Raw genomic sequence first — 13,175 nt, forward strand, 5'->3', positions numbered from 1 at the left:
TTTACATTATATATACGGTCTATATATACAGTACACACTCATATATAAAGTATATATGCTGTACACACACACACATATATATAGAATATATACAGTACGTACACATATATATAGTGTATATATACAGTACACATACACACATATAGCATATTTATAGTACACACACATAAAGTATATATATAGTACGCACACATATATATAGCATATATACAGTACACACACACATATAGTTTATATACAGTACACAGACACATATATAGAATATATACAGTATGTACACACATATAGTATATATACAGTACACACACATATATAGTTTATATACAGTACACACACATAAAGTGTATATATATACTGTACACACACATATATATATATAGAATATATACAGTACGTACACATATATATAGTGTATATATACAGTACACATACACACATATAGCATATTTATAGTACACACACATAAAGTATATATATAGTACGCACACATATATATAGCATATATACAGTACACACACACATATAGTTTATATACAGTACACAGACACATATATAGAATATATACAGTATGTACACACATATAGTATATATACAGTACACACACATATATAGTTTATATACAGTACACACACATAAAGTGTATATATATACTGTACACACACATATATAGTTTATATACAGTACACACATATATAGAATATATACAGTATGCACACACATATATAGTTTATTTACAGTACACACATATATAGAATATATACAGTATGCACACACATATATAGTTTATATACAGTACACACACACACACACACACACATATATAGTTTATATACAGTACACACACACACACACACACACACACACACACATATATAGATTATATACAATACACACACACATATATAGAATATATACAGTATGTACACACATATAGTATATATACAGTACACACACACACACACACACACACATATATAGTTTATATACAATACACACACACACACACACACACACATATATAGTTTATATACAGTGCACACACACACATATAGTTTATATACAATACACACACATATATAGAATATATACAGTATGCACACACATATATAGTTTATATACAGTACACACACATAAAGTATATATATATACTGTACACACACATATATAGTTTATATACAGTACACACATATATAGAATATATACAGTATGCACACACATATATAGTTTATATACAGTACACACACACACATATATAGATTATATACAATACACACACACATATATAGAATATATACAGTATGTACACACATATAGTATATATACAGTACACACACACACACACACACATATATAGTTTATATACAGTACACACACACACACACACACACACACACACACACACACACATATATAGTTTATATACAGTGCAAACACACACATATATAGTTTATATACAGTGCACACACACACATATAGTTTATATACAATACACACACACATATATAGAATATATACAGTATGCACACACATATATAGTTTATATACAGTACACACACACATATATAGTTTATATACAGTACACACACACATATATAGTTTATATACAATACACACACACACATATATAGAATATATACAGTATGTACACACATATAGTATATATACAGTACACACACACATATAGTATATATACAGTACACACACACACACACACACACACACATATATAGTATATATACAGTACACATGCACATATATAGAATATATACAGTAAATACACATATATAGTATATATACAGTACACACACATAAAGTATATATATATAGTACACACACATACATATATACATATATATATATATATATATATATATATATATATATATATATATATATATATATATATATATATATATATATATATATGTATGTGTGTGTACCTTATATATATAAGGTACACACACACACACATATAGTACATATACAGTACACACACACACACACACACACACATAAAGTACATATACGGTACACACACACGCACATATAGTGTATATATATATATATATATATATATATATATATATATATATATATATATATATATATATATATATATATATATATACATATATAATTCTGAAATACATTTTCCATTTTAGATTCTCACAGATATAAGCCTAAAATCTTGATATTATTATATATGTGTTATATTATATGTGTCTTGTTGTAGTAAAGCTCTGTGTTGTTTGTTTCTTTATCAGCACACACACTATCCACGTCTGATTCCCATCATGACCAGCAACTGCACGTCTAAATCTGTGGCCGTCAGACGGTGAGGTCACACACACACACACACACACGTGAAACAACACATTCTCTCTGATCTGAGTCATTCTGATCTGAACCTGTTCTTTGTCTTACAGACGCTGTTATGAGTTTTTAGATCTTCTGCTTCAAGAATGGCAGACGAATTCTCTAGAGAGGTGAGAAATTAAAGAGACAGTTCACCCAAAAGTCTGTCATCATCATTTCCTCAATCTCATCTTGTTTCAAACACGTATGACTCTCTTTCTTTTGTGAAACACAAACTGAGATATTTTGAATAATGTAGTTGGTTGCTTTTCCTTGAAATTACAATTAATCATTCTCCAGCGTGTTGTTAACCACTGCAACCAGCCCGCTGAGTTTTACAAACCGGATCTCATTTAAGATATCTGACTCAAAAGAACGATTCATTCACAAATTGGATATTTTGCTACTTTTTTGTTATTGTACAACCAAGTGAGCTGAGTGAATCAAATTCTAGTGAATCAGTTCATTCAGTTTAATTATGCTGTTCATCCAAATGAATTAGTGATTCATTGGAGTCATAACTCTCTGTGTGTGTAGCACTTTATGTCACTCCATAGATGATGACTCATGTGAAGTGATACGTTTTTGTAGCCAAGTTAAACTACATACTATAATATCATAGAATTTTTAATGTATTGATGGTATTTGGTATATACGCATGTTTTTTAATCTGATTTTTAAATATTATCACTGAATCATTTGATTGAACTGCTTCATTAAACCACATCATCTGAATGAACTGGTTCTTTTGAGTGGATTTTTGTTAAATGAATCATTTGATCCAGTTCACAAACTTTTAACTTTATTAAATGACTTTTGGATTGACAAACTATAGTTTCAAAGTGACTTCACTCTTAACTTTGAGCAGATCTCTTGTTCGGCTCCATTTATGAAACCTGATGGCAATACAGTGACTATCTGGATCCTCAGGAGAGGATCTAATGTCCACGTCTCATCTTATAAAGGGTCACAAGCCATCATGAGCACATCAGAATCAAAGTGACGTCCTTGATAGTCCTGCATATGTTCGGCATGGCAATGTCTCATCGGCTTCGCCAGCACTTCTGGGTTAATGGATGGAGAATCGTGTTTCAGGAGGTCTGCAGGGACAGCCGATTCATTGATTTGAGCTCATGTTCTGCTGTGGTGGAGGTTTGGCTGAATGGACTCACTGTTTTTATCACACTAAAAGTCGTTTTTATCTTCCCGACTCTTCAGGAACATCGCTGTCCTGATGGAAACCATTAAGAAAGGAGTTCATGATGCCGACTCTGAGGCCAGATCGGTAGCTAGAAAGTGAGTGATTCTTCATTTACGCTTAGTTTGAACACAGTGTAGATGGATAACTGTGTACAAATTGATTCAGATAAAATATCTAATATCAGCCTAGTTGCACTGACACTAATAAAATAATGTAAATATTGTCTGATATATAGCAATATGGCCATTGATATGCTGTGCATGCATTTTAATAACTTACTTTTGTATGTTTTGATCACTTTATTCTAGATGTTACTGGGGATTTCACGCCCACTTCAGTAAGGAGGCGGAGCATCTGTTTCAGGCGCTGGAACTGACCTATCAGAAAGCGCTACAGTCTCACCTGAAGAGCTCGGACAGCATCATGTCACTGCCGCAGTCCGACCGCTCGTCCTCCAGCTCGCAAGAGAGTCTGAAGTGAGAAACGCTCTTTAACGTAGCGTGTTAATGAGTTTTCACACTTTGTGTTTTCACACTCGCTTATTTCGTCTTTCGTAGTCGGCCGCTTTCTGCTAAAACACCTGTCGGGAGCAACCTGAGCAGAAGTAAGAATATACCTTTTTTTCTTGCAAAGGAAATTATTTAGTATAATAGCAGTTTAGATGTATATTCGTGCTGATAGTTTCTTATTAAAGACTTTTAATATGCGGTAATAAAAAAGTTTAATCGATGTATTTTTGTTCTCTCAGCTAAAGTCGTGAGTTCTCGTGGGTCTTCTTCGTCCGGTTCACTCCAGCGATCGCGCAGTGATGTCGATGTGAACGCTGCAGCCAGTGCCAAATCACGAATGCCCGCTGTACCCACTGCTGCCCCCTTCAGCTCTGCCACGGCGCTGCCGCCCGGTTCCTACGCCTCACTGGGTAAAACAGCCAAAACACTTACATGTTTACAGAAATCAGACTCATTCACAGAGATGGAGAGCGGTGAACAGAGTAATACTGATGTAGAGGGACAAACAATCCGGCAATGAGGTGACATTTAAAGGTGCAGTAAGTGATTTCTGAGAATCATTGTTGAACACTTGATCAATCCCTCCCTTCATTGCTCCGCCCCCAAAATGCACGAACACGCAATTCAAGAGTCGATGTCTCTTTATCATAGCAGAAGCGAAGCAAAATAAAGCTTTGCAAAAAATAAAGCGAAGATCATGAGTGAACACGCCCCCTACTGCTGATTGGCTCACTCTCTCTCCTCCCTATCATGAGAGGACACGCCCCCTACTGCTGATTGGCTCACTCTCTCTCCTCCCTATCATGAGAGGACACGCCCCCTACTGCTGATTCTCTCACTCTCTCTCTCTTTCTCCTCCCTATCATGAGTGAACACGCCCCCTACTGCTGATTGGCTCACTCTCTCTCCTCCCTATCATGAGAGGACACGCCCTCTACTGCTGATTGGCTCACTCTCTCTCTTTCTCCTCCCTATCATGAGTGGACACGCCCCCTACTGCTGATTGGCTCACTCTCTCTCCTCCCCATCATGAGGACACGCCCCCTATTGTTGATTGGCTCACTCTCTCTCCTCCCCATCATGAGTGGACACGCCCCCTACTGCTGATTGGCTCACTCTCTCTCCTCCCCATCATGAGTGGACACGCCCCCTACTGCTGATTGGCTCTCTCTCTCTCCTCCCCATCATGAGTGGACACGCCCCCTACTGTTGATTGGCTCACTCTCTCTCCTCCCCATCATGAGAGGACACGCCCCCTACTGCTGATTGGCTCACTCTCTCTCCTCCCCATCATGAGTGGACACGCCTCCTACTGTTGATTGGCTCACTCTCTCTCTCTCCTCCCTATCATGAGTGGACGCACCCCCTACTGTTGATTGGCTCACTCTCTCTCCCTATCATGAGTGGGCACGCCCCCTACTGCTGATTGGCTCTCTCTCATCCCCTATCATAAGTGGACACGCCCCTGCTGCTGATTGGCTCACTCTCTCTCTCTCCTCCCTATCATGAGTGGACATGCCCCCTACTGTTGATTGGCTCACTCTCTCTCCCTATCATGAGTGGGCACGCCCCCTACTGCTGATTGGCTCTCTCTCATCCCCTATCATAAGTGGACACGCCCCTGCTGCTGATTGGCTCACACTCTCTCTCTCCTCCCTATCATGAGTGGACATGCCCCCTACTGCTGATTGGCTCTCTCTCATCCCCTATCATAAGTGGACACGCCCCTGCTGCTGATTGGCTCTCTCTCATCCCCTATCATAAGTGGACACACTCCCTACTGCTGATTGGCTCTCTCTCATCCCCTATCATAAGTGGACACGCCCCTGCTGCTGATTGGCTCACTCTCCCTCCTCCCTATCCTGAGTGGACACGCCCCCTACTGCTGATTGGCTCTCTCTCCTCCCCCATCATAAGTGGACACGCCCCCTACTGCTGATTGGCTCTCTCTCATCCCCTATCATAAGTGGACACGCCCCTGCTGCTGATTGGCTCACTCTCTCTCTCTCCTCCCTATCCTGAGTGGACACGCCCCCTACTGCTGATTGGCTCTCTCTCCTCCCCCATCATAAGTGGACACGCCCCCTGCTGCTGATTGGCTACAAGTTTGTTGTGGTGCTTCGTCCGATCCACTTTCAACAGCGTTTTTTCAGAAATTGCTTACTGCACCTTTAAGATTCTGTTTTTTGGGGTGTTTTTTAATGTCTTGAGTTAATGTTAATTATTGTTTAAATAAAATACAATTGTATATATAAATATATTTACATTTAAATTATAATTAAAGGACATTAACTATAAATGTCTATGTCAAATGATCAAATTAAACATTTTGATTCAGTTTACCTGCTGAACTATCATACTGTACTTCTGTAACGTCACCACACTCAATAAGTTTAATGCCTGATGTTGGACATTTGTTGGACACCAAAGGTCCAGTACATTTATTATCGTAATTTTATGCATGACAGCAGAATTTCCAGACACACTATATTAAACATACAATATTTTATTTTATTTGTGTGTTCAAGCACTGTTTAATTATGATTTTATAATTTAATTATTTCATATTTATTATTATAATTATTTATGTGATTTACAGGATTAGTTCAGACATTATAATCTATTCAAAGACTCCACACAAGTTCATATGAAGGTGTTTAAGTGAATAAGGCACTTCCTGCATGATCCCAAACCCATTTCCTTCCCGCTGTCTAACACGCGCTGATGCTGTTGTACCTCTGCTCTTATTTGCTCAAAGATGCCGCTGGTAATGTAGAGGGTAAGATGTGTGTGTGTGTGTGAGTGTGTGTGCGCAGGTTTGTGTCTCATTGTCTTTATGGCTCTGTGCTGTTTGTGTTGAAATCTTGTCTGTTTGACACGTACACAGATGACAGTTTCAGATGGTTGTAGTTTATTGGCTAGTGTGGATACTAGACATTGTAAACATTTGAAAAGTCAATATTCTCCAGTGTTTATGTGAATATACACAGCAAAATCCCCAGAGTTAAATCAGCTCTGCTCAGAGAACATATGTACATAGAGTTAAAATAACACTGAAGCAGAGTTAAAGTTAATGAGATAATATGTGGTTTGTGGAGTTGTTTATTCATATCTTAAGAGATTTAATGTCTTTTATCTTCAGTTAAGTTCATCTTAGGCTGTGGCTGGAAGTCATTTGTAGTTATTGTGTTTCTCTTCAGTGATTCTGCTTGTTAACAGCAGGCGTTCATCACTAATGCTCAATCACAACTTAATTATCTCATTCACTTTAACTCTGCTTCAGTGTTAACACTATATAGAGAGGGAGGGTTGATTTTGATTTACCTCTGAGGATTTTGCTATGTACCTGTTTGGTTTAGCAGTTCGGACATGTTCGTCAGTCACAGTGTCTGTGTTCAGTTTGGGCTTGTTGAGTACAGGGAGTCATGTGATTCGATTTTGTAATGGTGTTTTGTGCATGTATGCATCAGTTTGCACCGTTAAATAATAATGTTGTTTGTTTATTGTCAATAAATTAAATTAATGTAAATTATATTCATTAAAATATTAATTTAATTATATATATAATTAAATAAACTAATATTTTAATAAATAATATATATATTTAAATATATATATATATTATTAAACTATATTATTAAATTGAATAATATATCCATCATTCTACTGTTCTGTATTTTTTCTCTGTACTCCTGCAGGTCGTGTGCGAACAAGGCGGCAGAGTTCAGAGACGGCTGCTGGGGGCGGAGCTTCTGTGACTGACAGCAGGGGGAGGAGCCGAGCCAAAGTTGTGTCCCAATCACAACGTGAGTTTGCAGTTACATCATCCTGTCCTGCTCTGGCCAACAAAGTAGATCAGGATTTATGATTATCAATAAATTAACTTCACAAAGAAATTATAGAAACATCATAGAGACGTTAAAGGGATAGTTCACTCAAAAAAAACCTTCATGTGACTTTCTCGAGTCTGATTCATCGTTTGTGTTTGGGTGAGTAAATGATGACAGTATTTTAATTTTTGGATGATCTTTCCCTTTAAATAAATTATAAACCATGATCAATAGATATACAGTATGCATTAATATCACTGGCTGCAGTGTAATTTAGTACATTATACTCCAGTATAATGTGGCTCTCTTGTGTTTTTTGTTTACGTCCCTCTTAATGAAGAGATATGAACTGCATTTCTCTTTGTGTCACGTCATAAACATCAGCACGCTTTTAGCGTTGCTCACGGCAACAATCAGTGGTAGATCATGCTGATGTTGAGCGTGTCCTGTGCATGGAATCATGGGTAATGTAGTTTCATTGACTCTCTTCACTGTCCCGCATCAAGGATCCAGATCTGCTAATCCAGTGGGGGGTAAAACTCACGGTACGGAGTAAAACACGGATTGCATGTGTCCCGTCATGAAAGCATGATCCGCTGCGACAGCCGCTCGCTGTTGTTCACTGATTCAGTCTGTGTTCAGACACCGTTTAGTGGTTATTTTGCTGTCATACTGTGTCACAGTTTCTGTCAAAGTCCCTTTAAGGCGAGTCGGTTCACTCGGTGCACATCTTTGTTAGTTATTTCAAGGCAGCGTTGTTATCGTTAACAAAAACTATTAAACAAATACATTTTTTAAATTTAAATAAAGTTAAAATAAAATAAAATATAAATATTACATGAAAGACTTAAAACTAATAGAAAATTTTAAAATGTTGCCTTTGCAACTAACTGAAATAAAAATAAATTACAACTATTTAGGAAAAAAAAAAAAAATTAAAATAAATTACATTAAAGGTGCCTTAGAATGTGTTTTCACAAGATGTAATATAAGTCTAAGGTGTCTCCTGAATGTGTCTGTGAAGTTTCAGCTCAAAATACCCCATAGATTTTTTTTAATTAATTTTTTTAACTGCCTATTTTGAGGCATCATTAAATATGCGCCGAATTAGTGCGCGGCCCCTTTAAATCTTGCGCTCCCCGCCCCCGAGCTCTCGACTATAATACAGTGCATAAACAAAGTTCACACAGCTAATATAACATTTCCATGTACTGAACTCTTGTTATTTAACTATGCCAAGGTAAATTCAATTTTCCATTCTATGGCACCTTTAAAAAAGCAAAAACTAATAAAAATGACAAAAGCACCTAAAAATACTAAAAATGAAAACTGAAAAATGAAAGCTAATTCAAAATATGAATAAAAACTATAATATAGTACAAAATAGAATATAAATAATACTAAAATAAGAGACTCAGAGTGAGGGTTGAAAATAATCATTTTTGATAATATATGACTTTTTTTGTGCAAAAAAAAAAAACGTTATTAACATTATAAGTGAACCTACATATTAACAGTGTTGGGCACGTTACTATAAAAAAGTAATTAGTTATAGTTACTAGTTACTTCTCACAAATAGTAACTGAGTTACATCATTATAAAAGTAACTAATTACCAGGGAAAGTAACTATTGCATTACTTTAAAAAAAAAAAAATTCAAATATGTCAAATAACTTAAATATATAAAAATAAATTATGCTTGATCCGACTCGTGACCCATGATCCGCTCTTGATCACGACATGATATTTCTACTGTACTATGTGTTGGTAGCCATTAAAGAAAACATAGTTTCATATTTATGTTTAAATATATGTTATGTTTTAATTTTCAAAGTGAACAGCATGAGTAAGATTGAAAACATCATAAGATGCGCAATATATCGGGAGTCATGGAGTCGGTCAGACATGTACGGAAGAGGATTAGGGCCAAGCGATAATAAAAAATAAATAAAACCATCTCGAGATTAAAGTTGTTAAATTTCGAGAAAAAAAGTCTAAATAAAATGTTGAGAATAAACTCATTAAAATACGAGAAAAAAGTCGTTAAATTATGAGAAAAATGTTGTTAAATGTTGAGAATAAACTCATTAAAATACGAGAAAAAACTCGTTAAATTTCGAGAAAAAAGTCGAGATAAAATGTTGAGAATAAAGTCATTAAATTAACGAATTTATTCTCGTAATTTAACGACTTTTTTCTCGTAATTTAATGAGTTTATTCTCGTAATTTAATGAGTTTATTCTTGTAATTTAATGACTTTATTCTCGTAATTTAATGAGTTTATTCTCAACATTTTATCTCAACTTTTTTCTTGAAATTTAACGAGTTTGTTCTCGTAATTTAATGACTTTATTCTCGTAATTTAATGACTTTATTCTCGTAATTTAATGACTTTATTCTCAACATTTTATCTCGACTTTTTTCTCGAAATTTAACGAGTTTGTTCTCGTAATTTAATGAGTTTATTCTCGTAATTTAATGAGTTTATTCTCGTAATTTACTGACTTTATTCTCGTAATTTAATGACTTTATTCTCAACATTTTATCTCAACTTTTTTCTCGAAATTTAATGACTTTATTCTCGTAATTTAATGACTTTATTCTCAACATTTTATCTCGACTTTTTTCTCGAAATTTAACGAGTTTGTTCTCGTAATTTAATGAGTTTATTCTCGTAATTTAATGACTTTATTCTCGTAATTTAATGACTTTATTCTCGTAATTTAATGACTTTATTCTCAACATTTTATCTCGACTTTTTTCTCGTAATTTAACGAGTTTTTTCTCGTAATTTAACTAGTTTATTCTCAACATTTTATTTCGACTTTTTTCTCGAAATTTAACGAGTTTTTTCTCGTAATTTAACAACTTTAATCTCGAGATGGTTTTATTTTTTATTATTGCTTGGCCCTAATCCTCTTCCGTAGACATGATTTTGACCACTTCATTAAGTTTTGTTTTGTAGAAAGACTTTCTTTAAAGTGAATTTCATTTTGTAAAAATTGTATCTTAATTGCCTGGATTTAATCAATAAGAAACAAATATAGCAGACAATATAATCATGACATGGAGGCGCCGACGCGATCACTTGCGCGTGAACTGAAGTGTGTCTTACAGGCTAAATGAACCGAAACTCAGCGTTTATTTATAACGCCGTTATTCCCATCACTGCATATTAATATTAAAATAAAGAAATCCATGTCATGACCTTTTTTATGTATGCCGAGTGAACCGTCTCTGCCGTATACAGCCTGTGTTTCTGTGTCCCACGCATGTGTCGCCCTGTCAGCTTTTATTTGTATATTCACAGTAACATTAATAATTAAATCAAGTCGCCAAACATCGTTTAAGGTAAATGTGTCTGTGTTATAGCGGGCAGCCGCTCCAGTTCACCTGGGAAGCTCTTGGGTCATTCTTATGGGAGAATCCCTCGAGCCACTGGAACACCGTCGGACAAGCGCAGTAAGATCCCGCGGAGTCAAGGCTGCAGTCGGGAGACGAGCCCCAGCCGCGGCCGAGAGGGTAAAAGCACATTACATTACAACTGCTTTAAATGTTTCTGAATTCTTCTTTACATTCAAACTTTTCATGTTTCAGTTTGTGAAAATGTTGCATTATAAAGGGAGAAAATGAAAGTTTTAGAGCTGCTTTTACACCGTCAGCAAATTCCATTTTAATCCGGCACAGATCGGATCTTGTTGCATGCGTGTACATATCAGAAACACAAATGAGATGATTTTTGGGTCAATTTTTTAGTATTGCATGTCAAATATCGAACACCTCGTCCTCCTCATCACACAACTTGTTTTAGTTTTATTCATTTATGGGCAGCCAAACTCTTCTGAAGTGGGCTGAAACTGCACATTATCCATGTGATCCACTGGAATCCGTGTACTTGTGTGACCCAGATCAATGTGAGCCGCTCCGCATGTCACTGTCAGACGGGATATTAATGTGATCGCAGTCAATACGAGACTTGACGCACAGCTGCAGTTCTTCTTCTGTTTGTTTGTTCATGTTGTTGTTGTTGTCGAGCACATGACAGTGATATACATTTGTGTTTTTATATTTTCTGGCCTGCAAAGACTGATGTGGAAAAATTAAATTGTTTGTGATTTGAGCTATAAAAAACTTTATTGTTCTTGTTTTGTTTTTTGGATTTTGTTCTTTTCTCTGTTGTTCATTGTGTTTGGATGAGTTGAATTTTTTCCCAATTTTGTTTGTTAATTTCAAAATTAACATTTTACAGATTACAGGTTTATGACTATTATCACTATAATGTTATATTAATATTATTATTTGTGTGTTTTTATATATTTTGTGTCATATTTTCTTGAAAAGTGGAAGTTACATTTTAAATGACAATATTTTAATATTTTATTATTTATATATTTGTTATGTATTTTATATCATATTTACGATTTTCATGATTTTCTTGAAAGGGAATTTTAATTTAAATAATAATATGATATTTTATTATTTGTTTATTTTGTATAATATTTTTGTGTCATTTTTATGATTTTACAATTATGAAGTTACATTTTAATATAAACAATAATATTAATAATTTAATATTTGTTTATTTTTTATGTAATTTATATCATATTTTTATGATTTTCTTGAAAGAGAAAGTTACATTCAAATGACAATATTTTAATACTTTATTATTTGTATATTTGTTATATATTTTATGTAATATTTTTAGATTTTCTTGAAAGGAAAAGCTGACAATAATAATAATTGAATATTTGTTTATTTTTTATGCATATGTCATATTTTAATAATTTTATTGAAAGGGGAAGTTACATTTAAATAATAATACTATTTTATTATTATTTTTATGTATTTTATGTCATATTTTTATGATTTTCTTGAAAGGAAAAGTTGAATTTCAATTTAAATAATAATAATAATATTTTATTTTGATTTCATTTTTATTATTTTCTTGAAAGGGGAAGTTTAATTATAATATAAATAATAATAATAATAATAATAATAATAATAATTTAATATTTATACATTTTTATAATATTTTTGTCATATTTTTATGATTTTCTTGAAAGGGGAAGTTAAGTTTAAATGACAGTATTTTAATATTTTATTATTTGTATATTTGTTACTTTTTATGTCTTTTTTAATGATTTTCTTGAAAAGGAAAGTTGAATTTTAATATTATAATATGATTATTATTATTTACATTAAAATTCAACTTTCCCTTTCAAGAAAATCATTAAAATATTATTAAAAAAAATCTACAAATAATGAAATTTTACAATATGA

General features: G+C 34.1%; 1 protein-coding gene across 20 annotated transcripts in view; it reads left to right on the forward strand.

Annotated features, from left to right (window-relative positions):
- Positions 1-13,175, forward strand: part of LOC125256878 (CLIP-associating protein 1) — an 83,169-nt gene that overhangs the window by 44,391 nt on the left and 25,603 nt on the right. For 14 of the 20 annotated variants that reach the window (XM_048173155.1, XM_048173162.1, XM_048173161.1 and 11 more), the window contains 10 exons: positions 2,265-2,335; positions 2,427-2,486; positions 3,574-3,651; positions 3,865-4,032; positions 4,114-4,160; positions 4,305-4,475; positions 6,824-6,844; positions 7,764-7,871; positions 8,402-8,440; positions 11,268-11,417. In XM_048173155.1, coding sequence (XP_048029112.1) covers positions 2,265-2,335; positions 2,427-2,486; positions 3,574-3,651; positions 3,865-4,032; positions 4,114-4,160; positions 4,305-4,475; positions 6,824-6,844; positions 7,764-7,871; positions 8,402-8,440; positions 11,268-11,417 — 913 coding nt within the window. The remainder of the gene's footprint in view (positions 1-2,264; positions 2,336-2,426; positions 2,487-3,573; positions 3,652-3,864; positions 4,033-4,113; positions 4,161-4,304; positions 4,476-6,823; positions 6,845-7,763; positions 7,872-8,401; positions 8,441-11,267; positions 11,418-13,175) is intronic. The other 6 variants (XM_048173157.1, XM_048173167.1, XM_048173156.1 and 3 more) reach the window with 3 other exon arrangements.

The sequence above is a fragment of the Megalobrama amblycephala genome, linkage group LG21 (genome assembly GCF_018812025.1).
Source record: "Megalobrama amblycephala isolate DHTTF-2021 linkage group LG21, ASM1881202v1, whole genome shotgun sequence".
In the NCBI taxonomy this organism is placed as follows: domain Eukaryota; kingdom Metazoa; phylum Chordata; class Actinopteri; order Cypriniformes; family Xenocyprididae; genus Megalobrama; species Megalobrama amblycephala.